This window comes from Dendropsophus ebraccatus, chromosome 9, assembly GCF_027789765.1.
Source record: "Dendropsophus ebraccatus isolate aDenEbr1 chromosome 9, aDenEbr1.pat, whole genome shotgun sequence".
Classification (NCBI taxonomy): Eukaryota; Metazoa; Chordata; class Amphibia; order Anura; family Hylidae; genus Dendropsophus; species Dendropsophus ebraccatus.
Window position 1 is genome coordinate 26,019,201 of NC_091462.1, and position 12,701 is coordinate 26,031,901.

Below are 12,701 nucleotides of genomic sequence, written 5' to 3' on the forward strand. Positions count from 1 at the left end.
TTGTTTTATAATTATGCACTTTTTTTTTGGTAGATGACATCATCAGACTATGAATAAAACCAAAATTCAGACAAACAAATCTGGAAGAACATGTGCTTTGTGAGGCCGGGAAAGGGTCTGGAGAGCAGGTAAACATGTGGAATTCCGAGGAACCAACCTCTGACTCACTAACGTCATAGTAAGTCTTTCCAGAACTGGCAGACTGGAAAAGAAAATGATTCACACGTAAGCTAAAACCCGGTGTGCGTATGGGGTGTGGAGGAGTACTGGATTTGTGTAATGTGACCACAAAGGTCTACATCTGTGTTAGATACCAAACTGTCTGTGATAAGTGGAAATCAATGTTGCAATAGAGAGGCATAGAATATGCAAAAAATGTCTTTCATAAGACTGTTCAACACAAAGATAAAGCAGACATAAGTATCATTACTGTCTATGAAAGACAAAGATCCATTTGTACAGCATCTGCTGATCAATATATATTTTTCCTCCGTCAAGACATCTTCGATGGATAGTTAACAGGGTTGTCCAGATATTTTTATATTTAGTGCTCATGGTGAGAGAAAGATACTCACCTATCAAGATCCCCCCCATCTGTGCCAGTCTCTGCTGCCGAGCCAGTCATGCTTGTGTTTGGACATATGTCAATGGCTGAGGAGGGTCACTGCTTCAGCTAGTGATTATCTAAGTAGGTATTCCCTATATGTTGAGGCACAAGCAGAATGAGCTTTGCGTCAGGCACTGACGAACTCGACAAAGCAAAGGTGGGGGGGGGGGAATCAGCAGCAAGTGAGTACCAGTGTGTTTATCTCCCACAACCATAAGTACTTTTGAATATAAAAATGTTTTCAAACGGCTCCTTTAACAACAAAAATGGACCATTATTCTTTCCAGTAAAACTGAAGACTACCTCCGGAGACATTTCAAGCTGTTTAGCTTGCAGGGATGCAATAGAAAACAGAACCTAACCATACTGCATCTAGAGCTCTAGTAGCCATAAAGGAAACCACATACACATTGGTGTTTCCTCAAATTCGACCTCTATAAAAGCTATGTTCACATTTGCACCATGGCTTCATAAATGTTAAAGTCCTAGTGGATCTATCATACAATGGATACCACCAAAGCCTAACAGATCCCAACTGGAACCAAAAGATTCTCCTGTGATGTTTTGACAATAATGCAAAAAGAATAGTCTAACATATTTTCCCAAACAATAAAAAGACAATCTGATATCTACGGGCAACTTTCTCTGGTAAACAGACAAGTCAGCCTGGCCTTAACTCCGATACCACAGACTTCAGCAGATCGTATGAAAATATACTTACGGTTGGCAGAGCTTGACTAGATCCTGGTCTGTGGTGTTTGGAAGGAGTCCTCTAATATACAGGTTTGTTTTGCTTAACTGATCCCAACCAGAACTGCTACTGCTACTGCTGCTGTTGTTGTTGCTGGTCGTGCTTGGACTTGGAGGAGCCATGGGGTGAGCAGGCACAATGGGTTGCTGAAAATACAAAAACATTATATCAATAAAATATTCTGAATATTTAATCTTACTGCATGTATGCAAATACAAGCTGACTGCTGACGAGCATTGCTGGGGTTATACAAGACGGCACAATGACCACTTAAAGGGGCTGTTTGGACCACTCACAATCTCAAAAACATGACCCCCCCCCCCCATCCTCCCATTAGAATGGATCGGCAGGTCGCGCATGGATTACAGATTGCACATTTGGTGGCTAGGAGTAAAATTTACCAATTGAGAAAACCACTTTTAATGTCTAGACAATTTAACAAATTCACGTGCAATGCTGCAAGAATAGGAGTGTATATGGCCAGATATATAATCATAATTATTGCAGGTAATTTGTATATATGCATAGACAAGAAAGAAACTGCATACGTCACTAAAGGTCAGGATCTGCATATAATTAAAAGGTAAATGGCACAGAGGACCTGTCACCACTCCTGACATGGCTGGAAGCACTTGTATTCCCTAGGAAACTACAGTTCTCTTTTTTATGACTCTGTATTGTGCTGATTCTTCTTGGAAAGGTATGAATGAATTGGCAACTGGGTGTAACCACTGCCCATGTCAAAGGAGTATGTCCCTACAAAGAGTTTCCAATAGGGTAACAATGTGGAATTACACTGAACGATTAGCGAATGGATGCGGAATTACAGAGAGCGATTAGTGAACGATTATTGCTGATTTTGGTGTCAGCACCAAATTAACATTGAACAATTTCTCATTGGCAGCTTGATCGCTGCCTTCATTTACATGAAATTATTAATATATTATGACATAAATTTGAACGATACAACGGTTATTCACATGCTAATTGTCTCATGTATTGGAGCCCTAAGACATGAGGCAATTTGTGCATCTTGCCTCAGTGTTCGTAAAGCCTACAAAACATATAGCATAGTTACCAACACCTTAAAAAACAAAAAATGGGGACATTTAGACTAAAACTTCCCAGGAATGCCTCGAAACATCAATTTTAATACGAGGGTTTACGTATACCCTACCAATTTTGCAACCCGATTGGTGGGACTGTCTTGGCACAAATAAAACCAGGAGCAAGTATAATATAGACTGAACAGTCCTTAGAAATGGCTGCCTGGGCTGTGTGACACACCCATGATTATTTGCACTCACCATCTACAGCTCTACAGAGGCAGCAAGGATAAGGAGAGAACGTAAATGAGTCATGTACCATTTTTAGTTGATGAGATGAAGAAAATGATATACGATCAACCATACAACATGACATGTATAAAACACTGTGTACCGCTCCGTAAAAGCAATGCTCTTCTCATAGCTAAACCAAGAGCACATGCATTTTAAAGGTTTCCAAATAGAGAGATACCTTATAATGGCTGCTGGGAAATGTGGAGCGAATCTCTGCTCTAAGTGTATGCGCTAGACATGGAGGGTCCTTCATTAGACCAGACAATGTCATAGATACCAGGTAAGGACTATGTACAGCAGAAGGAAGAAAGGGCCTATAAATTGAAATTAATTCAATGAGTGACTTCTACAAGCCATGTGTCACAGGTACTAAGTCATTACTACGTGACCGCAAAGCAAAATCTCTGGCAAATAGGTCACTTCATGGAAAACGTGGCCATAATATATGCAGTAGCTGGATATATGCTAGAGGTTCAGCATCTAATGTACTTAGGATGGCGCCTAACATATGGGTTTCATTCAGCCATTGATTCCTTGAAGTCTATATGTGCTCCTTGGCAAATGACATTTAATGGATTCCATTAAAATTTTTTAACTTTTTTGGTTAAATAAAATGGTAGGACTGCAAAACAATTCATAAGGAGCCACCTTTCATTTACAAGCAGCCAAACAAAGCAGTATACCCTACACTAGCCTAACCAAAAACACAAGCTGTCTATGTGGCGCTACTGCTCTGAAAATGTTTCTTTTTCTAAAACCATTAGTTCCTGTGCCCAATATAGTAATGACTAGACTGGACTCAACTGGTCAGTCACAGATATTCAGTTCTCAATAGGGAGAGCACTTTGGTTTATACTAATAGACTATCCTAAGCACTCTTCCCCTTGAAAACTGATCAGTGATTACCTCATCCCTTGACAATCTCCCTGATCCATATGTATTCCCCCCATTGAGAGCTTAAACCCGTAAAAACACTGGGCAATTCAGAGGAGCAAGCGAGCGCTGTTCCCAGCTTACTGCGGGCGATATTACACGCACCGACACCAAGTAGATAAGTGTGTGGCAATCGTTAAATCATCCGGGCAGCCCATGGGAGATAGCGGCGTTCTGCTGCCGCCGCTATTGCACAGAGCGACGGCGGCAGATCGTTGCCATGCTAATCATGTGTTTCAGTCTGTTGAAAGACAATGATCAGCCAACATCGTGCATGTCGGCTGATCATTATCTTCTATTACATGAAGCGATTATTGGCTGTCACGGACGATAATCGCTTTGTGTAACAGTTGTTACTGCCCAGTGGACAATCCATAGACTGCCCTGATCAGTGCATGATCTCTGTGGTGGTGATCGCCTTTTGACAATTCACAAACTGCCTTCATCCCTGAGCATGATCGCCAATAAAAACTGAGCAGCGGTAACTGCTCCTCCTTGACAATCCATAGATTTCTCTAATCAAAAAGAGTAGTCTCTCCACTGAGAACCGAATGATAATGACCACCGAGATGAAGGAGTAGACCACTGATGGCTAACATTGACACTCCAGCTGTTGTAAAACTACAATTCATCATGCCTGAACAACCAAATATAGGGCTTTGGCTGCCCAGGTATGATGGGAATTGTAGTTTTGCAACAGCTGGAGTGTCAAGGTTAGCCATCACTGGAGCAGACCCTCAATAGCAACACAATGTTTCTTCTCCAACATATCCATGGAAGAAACCAACATAATAATCCACAAAAACAACGATCAACCACTCACACCCAAGCAACTTATCGCCTTTGGCACCACCCGAAACAGCTGCCTGTGGATGGATACCTGGCCTTGGTTTTACCCTGTCATTACATTGACTTATAAGGCCCCTAATATGGTGGTTTCCCAACAGGAGCCACCCCTTAGTTGGGTCCTTCCCGGAGGGATATCTGGCTAGTCCTGTGTTCGAGACTCTTCAATGAGGCCCCACGGGCTCTTTTTTGCAGATTGTCTCTGGACAGGCAAAAAAGTCACTGTTCAAAGAGAACTCCTTTAATATTAGCTTTATTCAGTATGTGATAAACAACCACCATAAAATAACATGTACTCCGTCATACATAACTATCAGTTGGTGCACTGCAATAGTCACATGTCTCTCATGAGTAGGATTCACTTGAATATATAAAGTGTCACACTTTATCGTGAACCAGAACCTTTGAAGCCCGAGGCAATCCAGAGCAGCTGACAATTAGGATGATCCCAACAAATTAGACTTTCCGGGAAATGTCAAAGCCGGGTCTTGGTGGATAAAACCGTAAGAGAAATGTATTGGAGGTACTATGCTATATACAGTGTAAGTGCATAAGGGCAACAAAGCAGCATACACAATTACATGTGGATCTTTTATGTATAACCAGTGATACTGCTGAACAGGATAAGGAAATATCATTACGCGCCAAATCTGAAGGATTTCTTCTCAATTAACTCAATGGCGTCAGACAGTAATTTAGCAAAGACTATTGAAAGGGCATTGAACTTTCTCACGAGTTCAGTTTCTGATTTTACACGTATAAATGTAAAATGAGAGGTTATATTTAATTCCAAGAGCAGGAATTCTTTTCTGTATATACAATGTGACTGTAACTACTAACTGATCACACGTACGAGGTGGCTCACTGAGTATCTAATAGTGCCCAACATTGACCCCCCAAAAATTGTACTCACCTCCCAAAACACCCCTCTTCTCACTTTCCAATTCCTGCTGCAGATCACTTCCTGTGGTACTCTGGACACACAGGAAATGCTTGCTGAAAGAGGCAAGCACTGGCTGAAAGAGGTCACCACTAGACATGAGTAAACCACGAGCACAGTCCGGGCTCATTTAAACGAGAGCTTGCTGCATTTAATCACCGGTGGCTGAAGAAGTTGAGTGCAACCCTAGGGAGCCCTCGAAAACACGTTTTCCAGGCAGCCTTAGGGATGCATCCAACTTCTTCAGCCACCAGTAATCAAATGCCGGTTTGGATATACCCAAGGGTGCTTGAGGTTCGGTCATCTCTAGTCACCACTGCTGCCAGTGATTGATTGAGCCAGTATTTCCAGTGTCAAGATTAGACCGGAAAGTGGTTGGGGGAAGGGACATTGACTGTGGTGGGGCATTAGGCAGGTGATTTTTTAATTCCACTTTTAAAGAAAGAAAAAGAACACCAGGCAGTCCCTTTAAGGGCCCTATTACATGGAAAGATAATCGGCCCAGTCAGCCCTATCCGGCCAATTATCGTTCAGTGTAATAAACACAACGATCAGCCAATGACAACGATTATCGGCTGATAGTTGATATAGGCTTGGACCTATAATTGTCAGGCACCGACAGCGTATCGCTACGTGTAATAGCAGCCGACGATATGCAAAGTGCATACATTACCTATCCATGGTCCAGTGCTCCTCCTGCGGTCTGCTTCTCCCCGGGTCCCGCGCACTGCAGCTTCAGAGCGGCCTGTCTTAGCCGACAGGCTGCTCAGCCAATCACAGGACCTGGGGAGAAGCGGACCGCAAGAGGAGCCCTGCAGCATGGATAGGTAATGTATGCAGTTTAAGCAAGGGCTGCAAGGACATCGGTAACAATGTCCATGCAGCCATTGTTAAAACGTTTATCGGGCCGTGCAATTGTTTACAGTTATTATTGGGGCCTCATCGGCCCGTATAATAGTACCCTAAGAACAACAAGCATTTATCTAACCCTTAGCACCCTTTTTAAGTGAGAGACACCTGGGAGTTGAGATGTAACTAATGGTGGGAGCTCATTGTTCTGGTATCCTACTGCAGTCAGGGCAGTGAGGAAGGGCTCTGCCTACAGCCAGTTGCCTCACAGAAAGGCAAAGGCTCTTAAAGAAAAAAAAAAAAAAAAAAAAAAAAAAAAAAAAAAAAAAGAGTAGAGATGAGAGAATTTACATTACAGACAAAGCAGCCGGTTGCTTTTGAAGGCCATGCCGTTCCGTGCCACTCTGCCCTGGGTGCCTGAAAAAGCCAGATCCAGTCCTGGGAAACTTCTCCCAGGACTGGATCCAGCTTTTCCAGGCACCTAGGGCGGAGCGGCACAGAATTCAAAGGCAGCAGGCTGATAAGCAGATTGCCGAGCTAACAAAAGCGATTCGCTTAGTTTCTGCTGTAAAATGTTTAATTTCTAGAAAAGAGGCAGCTCACTGAAAACACAAAGAAGAAACCTTTACATTTATTTTTGTTATGATAGAGATATCAAGATTAAGTGTACCGTCAAACATCAAGGGCCATCTATCAGTAAGAACACTCCATTGTAGATCATAAAGTAGTCACGACACCCTTACAAAACGTATTGTTTTGATGCATAAACCTTCAATTGCTATAACAAAACAATTGCTATTTTTCTTACAATCCTCTGAAAAAAAAAATACAAAATCTAATGAGATAAAAGGAAAAAAGGCGACAGATAAAGCCATAATCTTAGATAAATTCAATAGGAGCATTAGAATAATACACAGCGTGTGTTAACTTTAATCACAGACACAATCGGGAGGAGGCTTTTGTATTGCAGTTATCAGCCAGTTATACGGACGGTAATTACCAGAAATCACAGAGCAGAACAAGCCACCGAATGCTACAACCCGGCCTCTCTCAAAGGGGGGAAAAGAGAGGTTACGGCTACTCGGACTAGAGAGGATTACAGACACAACATGATGAGCCCCAAGGGGTGACATGACTGCCTGGGGCTCTTCCATTTTTAGGAATAGCTTTCCATGGTTAATGCAGCTCAGTCAGGCTATTACGGGAAGCTTTGTTGCACATAATGAACTAGGATAGGTTCTCCTCACATATTTCTTTATTGCATGCATTCGGAGATGTCTAGAATTTTACTCGACGTGACACATGGCAAAAGAGAAGGCTAGGGCCGTGAATGACGGCTGCATCCTCCTGCAGAAATGTTATAATATTGATATATAACGTTCACATCATGTCGCTACATCATCCCCAGCATTTCTCCAGATGCATATATGAAGGACGGTCTTTTTGTATGCAATGTATTTCCAATGGCATAGAGTTTTTGGTAGCCATTGCCAGTTCTAAACAATTTTGATAGATGTTATATTCTCTTTTTTAAGTGTTGCACACGAATGGAATGGCGCCGTTGCCGAGGTCCTTTTTTTTGAACCATGACTCAGTTTCCGCGCACGACATCGGTCCATTACCGAGCACTGGCCTGGGCTGAAGCACTGGAGGCGGGCAGCCTGTCCCCATAGGGAGGAAAGCCCCACCTTTGCGGCTTCATTAGAATGAAAAAAAGGACCGCGGCACCAGCTTTCCCTGTGACGGCACCATTCTATTCATGTTCAACACTTAAAGCGCATATACTTGATACATTCCCTTTAAGAGTTGTCCAAAAAAGCTTTCACCAAAAACACCAGGTGACTTTCATATACATTATAGTACCAAATGTGGCAATGCGTAGAACCAACCATAAACGCAAGGTTTTTGTTATTGGGATCCATCAACACATATCTATGGTGGCAAGCAAAGTCGATAACTATGGCGAGTCAACATCTTGAACTTCCTCATGTTCCTAAAACCCAATTCTGATCAATTTTTGCCCCGTGGTCGGTATTATCCTGCCATAAGAGGCCACCCGCCATTAGGGGAGGCATCAGCTGAAGATGTGAACCTGGTCTGCACTATGTTTAGGTAGGCTGTATATGTTACAGTAACATCCAGTAACGTGTATCAATGAGCCTAGTACCAGTTTAATGGCTGTCCTTCCTTAGAACACTTTTGGTAGGTACTAACCACTTCATACCAGGAATACCCTACAAGAACTGCCATTTTAATAATACTCGGACCCAATCACCTAGCCATCAGAATCTGATCCTTAAAGCCTTTTTTACACGGGACAATTGTCAAGTAAATGAGCATTAGTAAGAACGCCAATTCCAAATGACTGCCAGGTGTAAAGGGGCTAACAAACAAGAAAATTTACATAATCCAATTTTCCCCGTCTATTTAAATAATTGTGTAAATGGGTGACGCACAGTCGACAATGATGACGTTAAAGGGCCACACACGATCCGGCGATTATGCATATGGTCTGGCCTGCAACCGAACAAACTGTGTAAAAAGTTAATTAAACGAGCAATGATCATGAAAATTGGCGCTTATATTACCACCACTTTTCACTTGCCCATTTTTTCCCGCCACACACAATCCGGCGATCATTCATGTGGTTTGGCCTGAAACCGGTCGAGTTGTGTGAAAGTGGATTAAACAAAGCACCGATCATCGAGTTTGGCACTTGTCATCTTACCACCATCGGCCTTTTCACTTGCCCGTTTTTCCAGATTCAGGAATCATCTCGCTGTTCAGTAGTTATAATGTTATGGATTATCGGTGGACTGTCTTATGACAATACAAAATTTTACAATGAAAGAGTTAACCCTGGGAAATAAATCAGCTGCTTCCCATCTCATATTCATGGTTTGCATTAAATATATGTTTAGGTTGGGAAGAAACCTATGAAAAAAAAAACATAAAAATTACAGAGGTGAAAGATTTTCTGTAGCCCCGCTGTTCCTTTACACATTCTAAAGCTTCTTGTCTATTGATTTCCTCTTGAAGCTAAAGATACATCATGTGTTTCCACTCTACTTGACCCGCGTTCCATGTGTGATTTATGGAACAGAATGCAACTAAGAAAAGGTCTAAAATAGGGATCAATGATTTTTACAATGAATATTTGGGGACCATTTGCAAAATTTCTTATGTTAAATTAGAGGGAATCCCTCCTGGGAGGAAGAAAAAAAAAAGTTAACATAGGATATGCCTCCACATCAAGCATTTTCCTACCCGTAGGGATCTGATAGCATAGATGCTCCTTTTAATCCTTGTTCAAAAGCTTTTCTCGTCTACAGAAAGCTAGAAGAATAGGAACGTTACAACGATGACCTTATCTCAATGATGGTTAAATGTGACCATATTGAGTACGTAAATGGATCGGCTTGACTGGGCTATAATAAGCAAGTAGTCCGGTAAAGCCTCTGTATTGGACACACCTGGATAATACTGACTCTAGTAGTCATTTTTACACTGCGAGTATGTTTACGACAAATGCAAAACATTTCGAGGTGTGTTCTTAGGTGTGTGCAGTTTAAAATATGTCATCTGTATCCATTGTCCACAATGACAAATACCCTCCATTAACTAGATCATGAAATGCCTGAAACTGACCTATCGAGTACCCAACCATTTCTGACCACTAAGATGGCTATACGTTGTGAAACCACTTCTCTACTTCCATACAATTGATGAATTTGCACTGAAGTACACCCGTAATAAAGACCAAAAAAAACTAACTACTTATTGTATGGAAATGTCAGAAGATGACATCAGAGCTGGGTCCCCTATAACAGTGATTTTCAACCTTTTTTGAGCCGCGGCACACTTTTTATACTTAAAAAATCCCGGGGCACACCACCAACCAAAATGGCACAAAATGACACTAAAACAGTACATATTATACGTATAGTTAAAAGTATAAATACATTTAGAATCTATATTAACTCAGTGTGAAACCTGGCCCTGTTTTCTTCTCCCACCTGTGCTTCTCTCCACCATACTTCTCCCCCCTACTTCTCTCCTGTGCTTCTCTCCACCATACTTCTCCCCCCTCCTTCTCTCCCCCGTTCTTCTCTCCTGTGCTTCTCTCAACCAAACCTTTCTCCCCACTGCTTCTCCCCCATCCCCAGGTTTCTCTCCCCCATTGTTTTTTCCTGTTTCACAGGGGAACCATAGTTTGGGGAACTTTCCCCGCGGCACACTCGACCATGTGTCGCGGCACACTGGTTGAAAATCACTGCCCTATAAGTCTTAAGGTGGAGAGAAGATGGGTCAAATATTGTAATGGATTCTAATGGCTATCTTTTTTTTTTTTTTTTTTCAAGAGTGAAACTGACACAGGACTGTAAGAGCCAACGAGAACAGACTCCCAAAGAACATGGACTTAAGAGACTGTGTGTCTTTTACACAAGTTTGTTTTACTTACTTGGCACTCAACCCTGCTCTGCCAAGAAATAGCTATATGCCTTGAGCGGGCTGCTTTCTCCCACGCGGGCAGGTGCTTCCCTTGCAAAGACATGCAGGGAAAATAGTTCAGAATAAAATTGCAACCATAAACTATTCTGCTTAATTCTTCATATGGGAGTTTACTTAGATAAAAGAGAGTGTAGACTTCGATACAGCCCTATACTTGGTTGTATCAGTCCCATAGACAGCAAATAGCGCTGCTCAATTCAAACAAGGGATGCTTGACCCTCATTCTAGATATTAGTGGGGGTCCTAGTGATCTGATCCCCAATTTTCATACATTTGTCAGCTATTCTGTGGAGGAGCGATAGAAACTTTCATGAAAAAGCTACTTTAGGATCATTCCTATAATACAGATTCCCAAGTGACCATCAGAATCTGCCGACAAGCTGAAGTGTATGGGGGCAACATGGTAGTCCTCCTCTACATGTCTTCCCCAAGGAAAGTTAAGGTCCCCATACACTTTTTTTGACCATTCCTGTTGTTCAGGGGGTGTATGGCCGCCATCAGTATACCGTGTATGGGGCTCTCTTGACCATCCACTAACAAATATGAGGGAGGAGATAAGAAGAAATAAGCCTTAGCCAGAGCTGGCTTAACCCTCCACCCCCTATAGACAACTAAGGAGTGTTCAGCTTTAACAAACGTTCCTGTGGATGGGGAGGGCTGTGACCGGCAAGGAGAGAGAACAGACAGCCGAACAATCGGTCGTCCATCAGTTATCTAAGGTGTGTGGCCAGCTTTGGCCCAGACTTTGCTTCTATACGTTGAATATGGAAAGGTTAGAAAGAAAGGTTGAATTTGGATGACAGAAGAACTTACCATATCAATCTACATCAGACATGAGATAACAATTATCTATATTAGGAGACTGACGACCCGATTATCACATTCTGCATGGCACAGTGACTCACTCTTGTGTAAATTAAAGCGTTTGCATTCTTTAGAGACACCAGAGTTTTCACAAAGAACGTTCTCCAGGGTCCGAGAAAAGAATAGAAAAAAAAAAAAAAAGGACTGATGCAAAAGACATCACACATGACAGATGACATGTTCTTCAACAAAGGAGCATGACTTAAAATGAGGGCAAAGAAAAAAAAAAATCTAGATTGACAAGCTTTCAAAACACTCCCGACGTCTACGCATGAAAGCTGGGCTAGATTTCGTATAATACTATAAGATGTAAGTAAAATGACTAAGGAGAAATGGAATAGCCAATTTTGTAATAATAATATAAAAAAAAACCAATGATAATAAAATTACAATTAAAATATAGTAGTCGGCATAACAACCAATTACTTAACAACGGACGTAAAAAAAAAATGCTGTTAAATTTAGAGGTTTCTGTTAAACGAATAGAGAATGCAAAACCTCATCATCCTAATCCCGACTATCAACGCTCTTCATTCTGGAGCAGATATCTAACAAAGAGGATAAAACACCCAATCATCATCATCCCAAACCATTGGCGCTCCAGAACAGCCCCGCAATCCTCTAAGGCAGGAGTATGATTGACGGCATGACGGTCTGATTAGAAAGCATCTGTTCTCCGTTAACAAGGTCCTAGTTTGGCAATAATGAAATCTACCCACAATGCCAGAGCTTTGTTATAGCGTTCAACTAGACTAAATAGTTTCTGCAAGTACAATTATTTCCGAGGAATTTTATTCTATGAGTCACTTCCATTGAGAGATTCATGGGCGTCATATGACTAAATTACTCAGTCTCAGATTTACAATTAGGATCGTATACTGTTTTCTTATAATAAAATGTATATACCACTATAATTTCTATTACATAATCTTCTCCTGTTACTGACAACAGAAGCGGAATAAACGCGATACAAATGTAGAGATTACAGCGGGGCTTTGATGAGAAGAGCTAATCGATAATATAACAGCTATCATTTCCAGGCGTATGATGAATCCTCCA

At 41.7% G+C, this 12,701-nt stretch overlaps 1 protein-coding gene across 8 annotated transcripts in view; it reads right to left on the reverse strand.

The window, feature by feature from the left end:
* RBMS1 (RNA binding motif single stranded interacting protein 1) overlaps positions 1-12,701 on the reverse strand; it is a 294,933-nt gene that overhangs the window by 92,351 nt on the left and 189,881 nt on the right. For all 8 annotated transcript variants that reach the window (XM_069982799.1, XM_069982796.1, XM_069982793.1 and 5 more), the window contains exon 2: positions 1,329-1,504. In XM_069982799.1, coding sequence (XP_069838900.1) covers positions 1,329-1,504 — 176 coding nt within the window. The remainder of the gene's footprint in view (positions 1-1,328; positions 1,505-12,701) is intronic.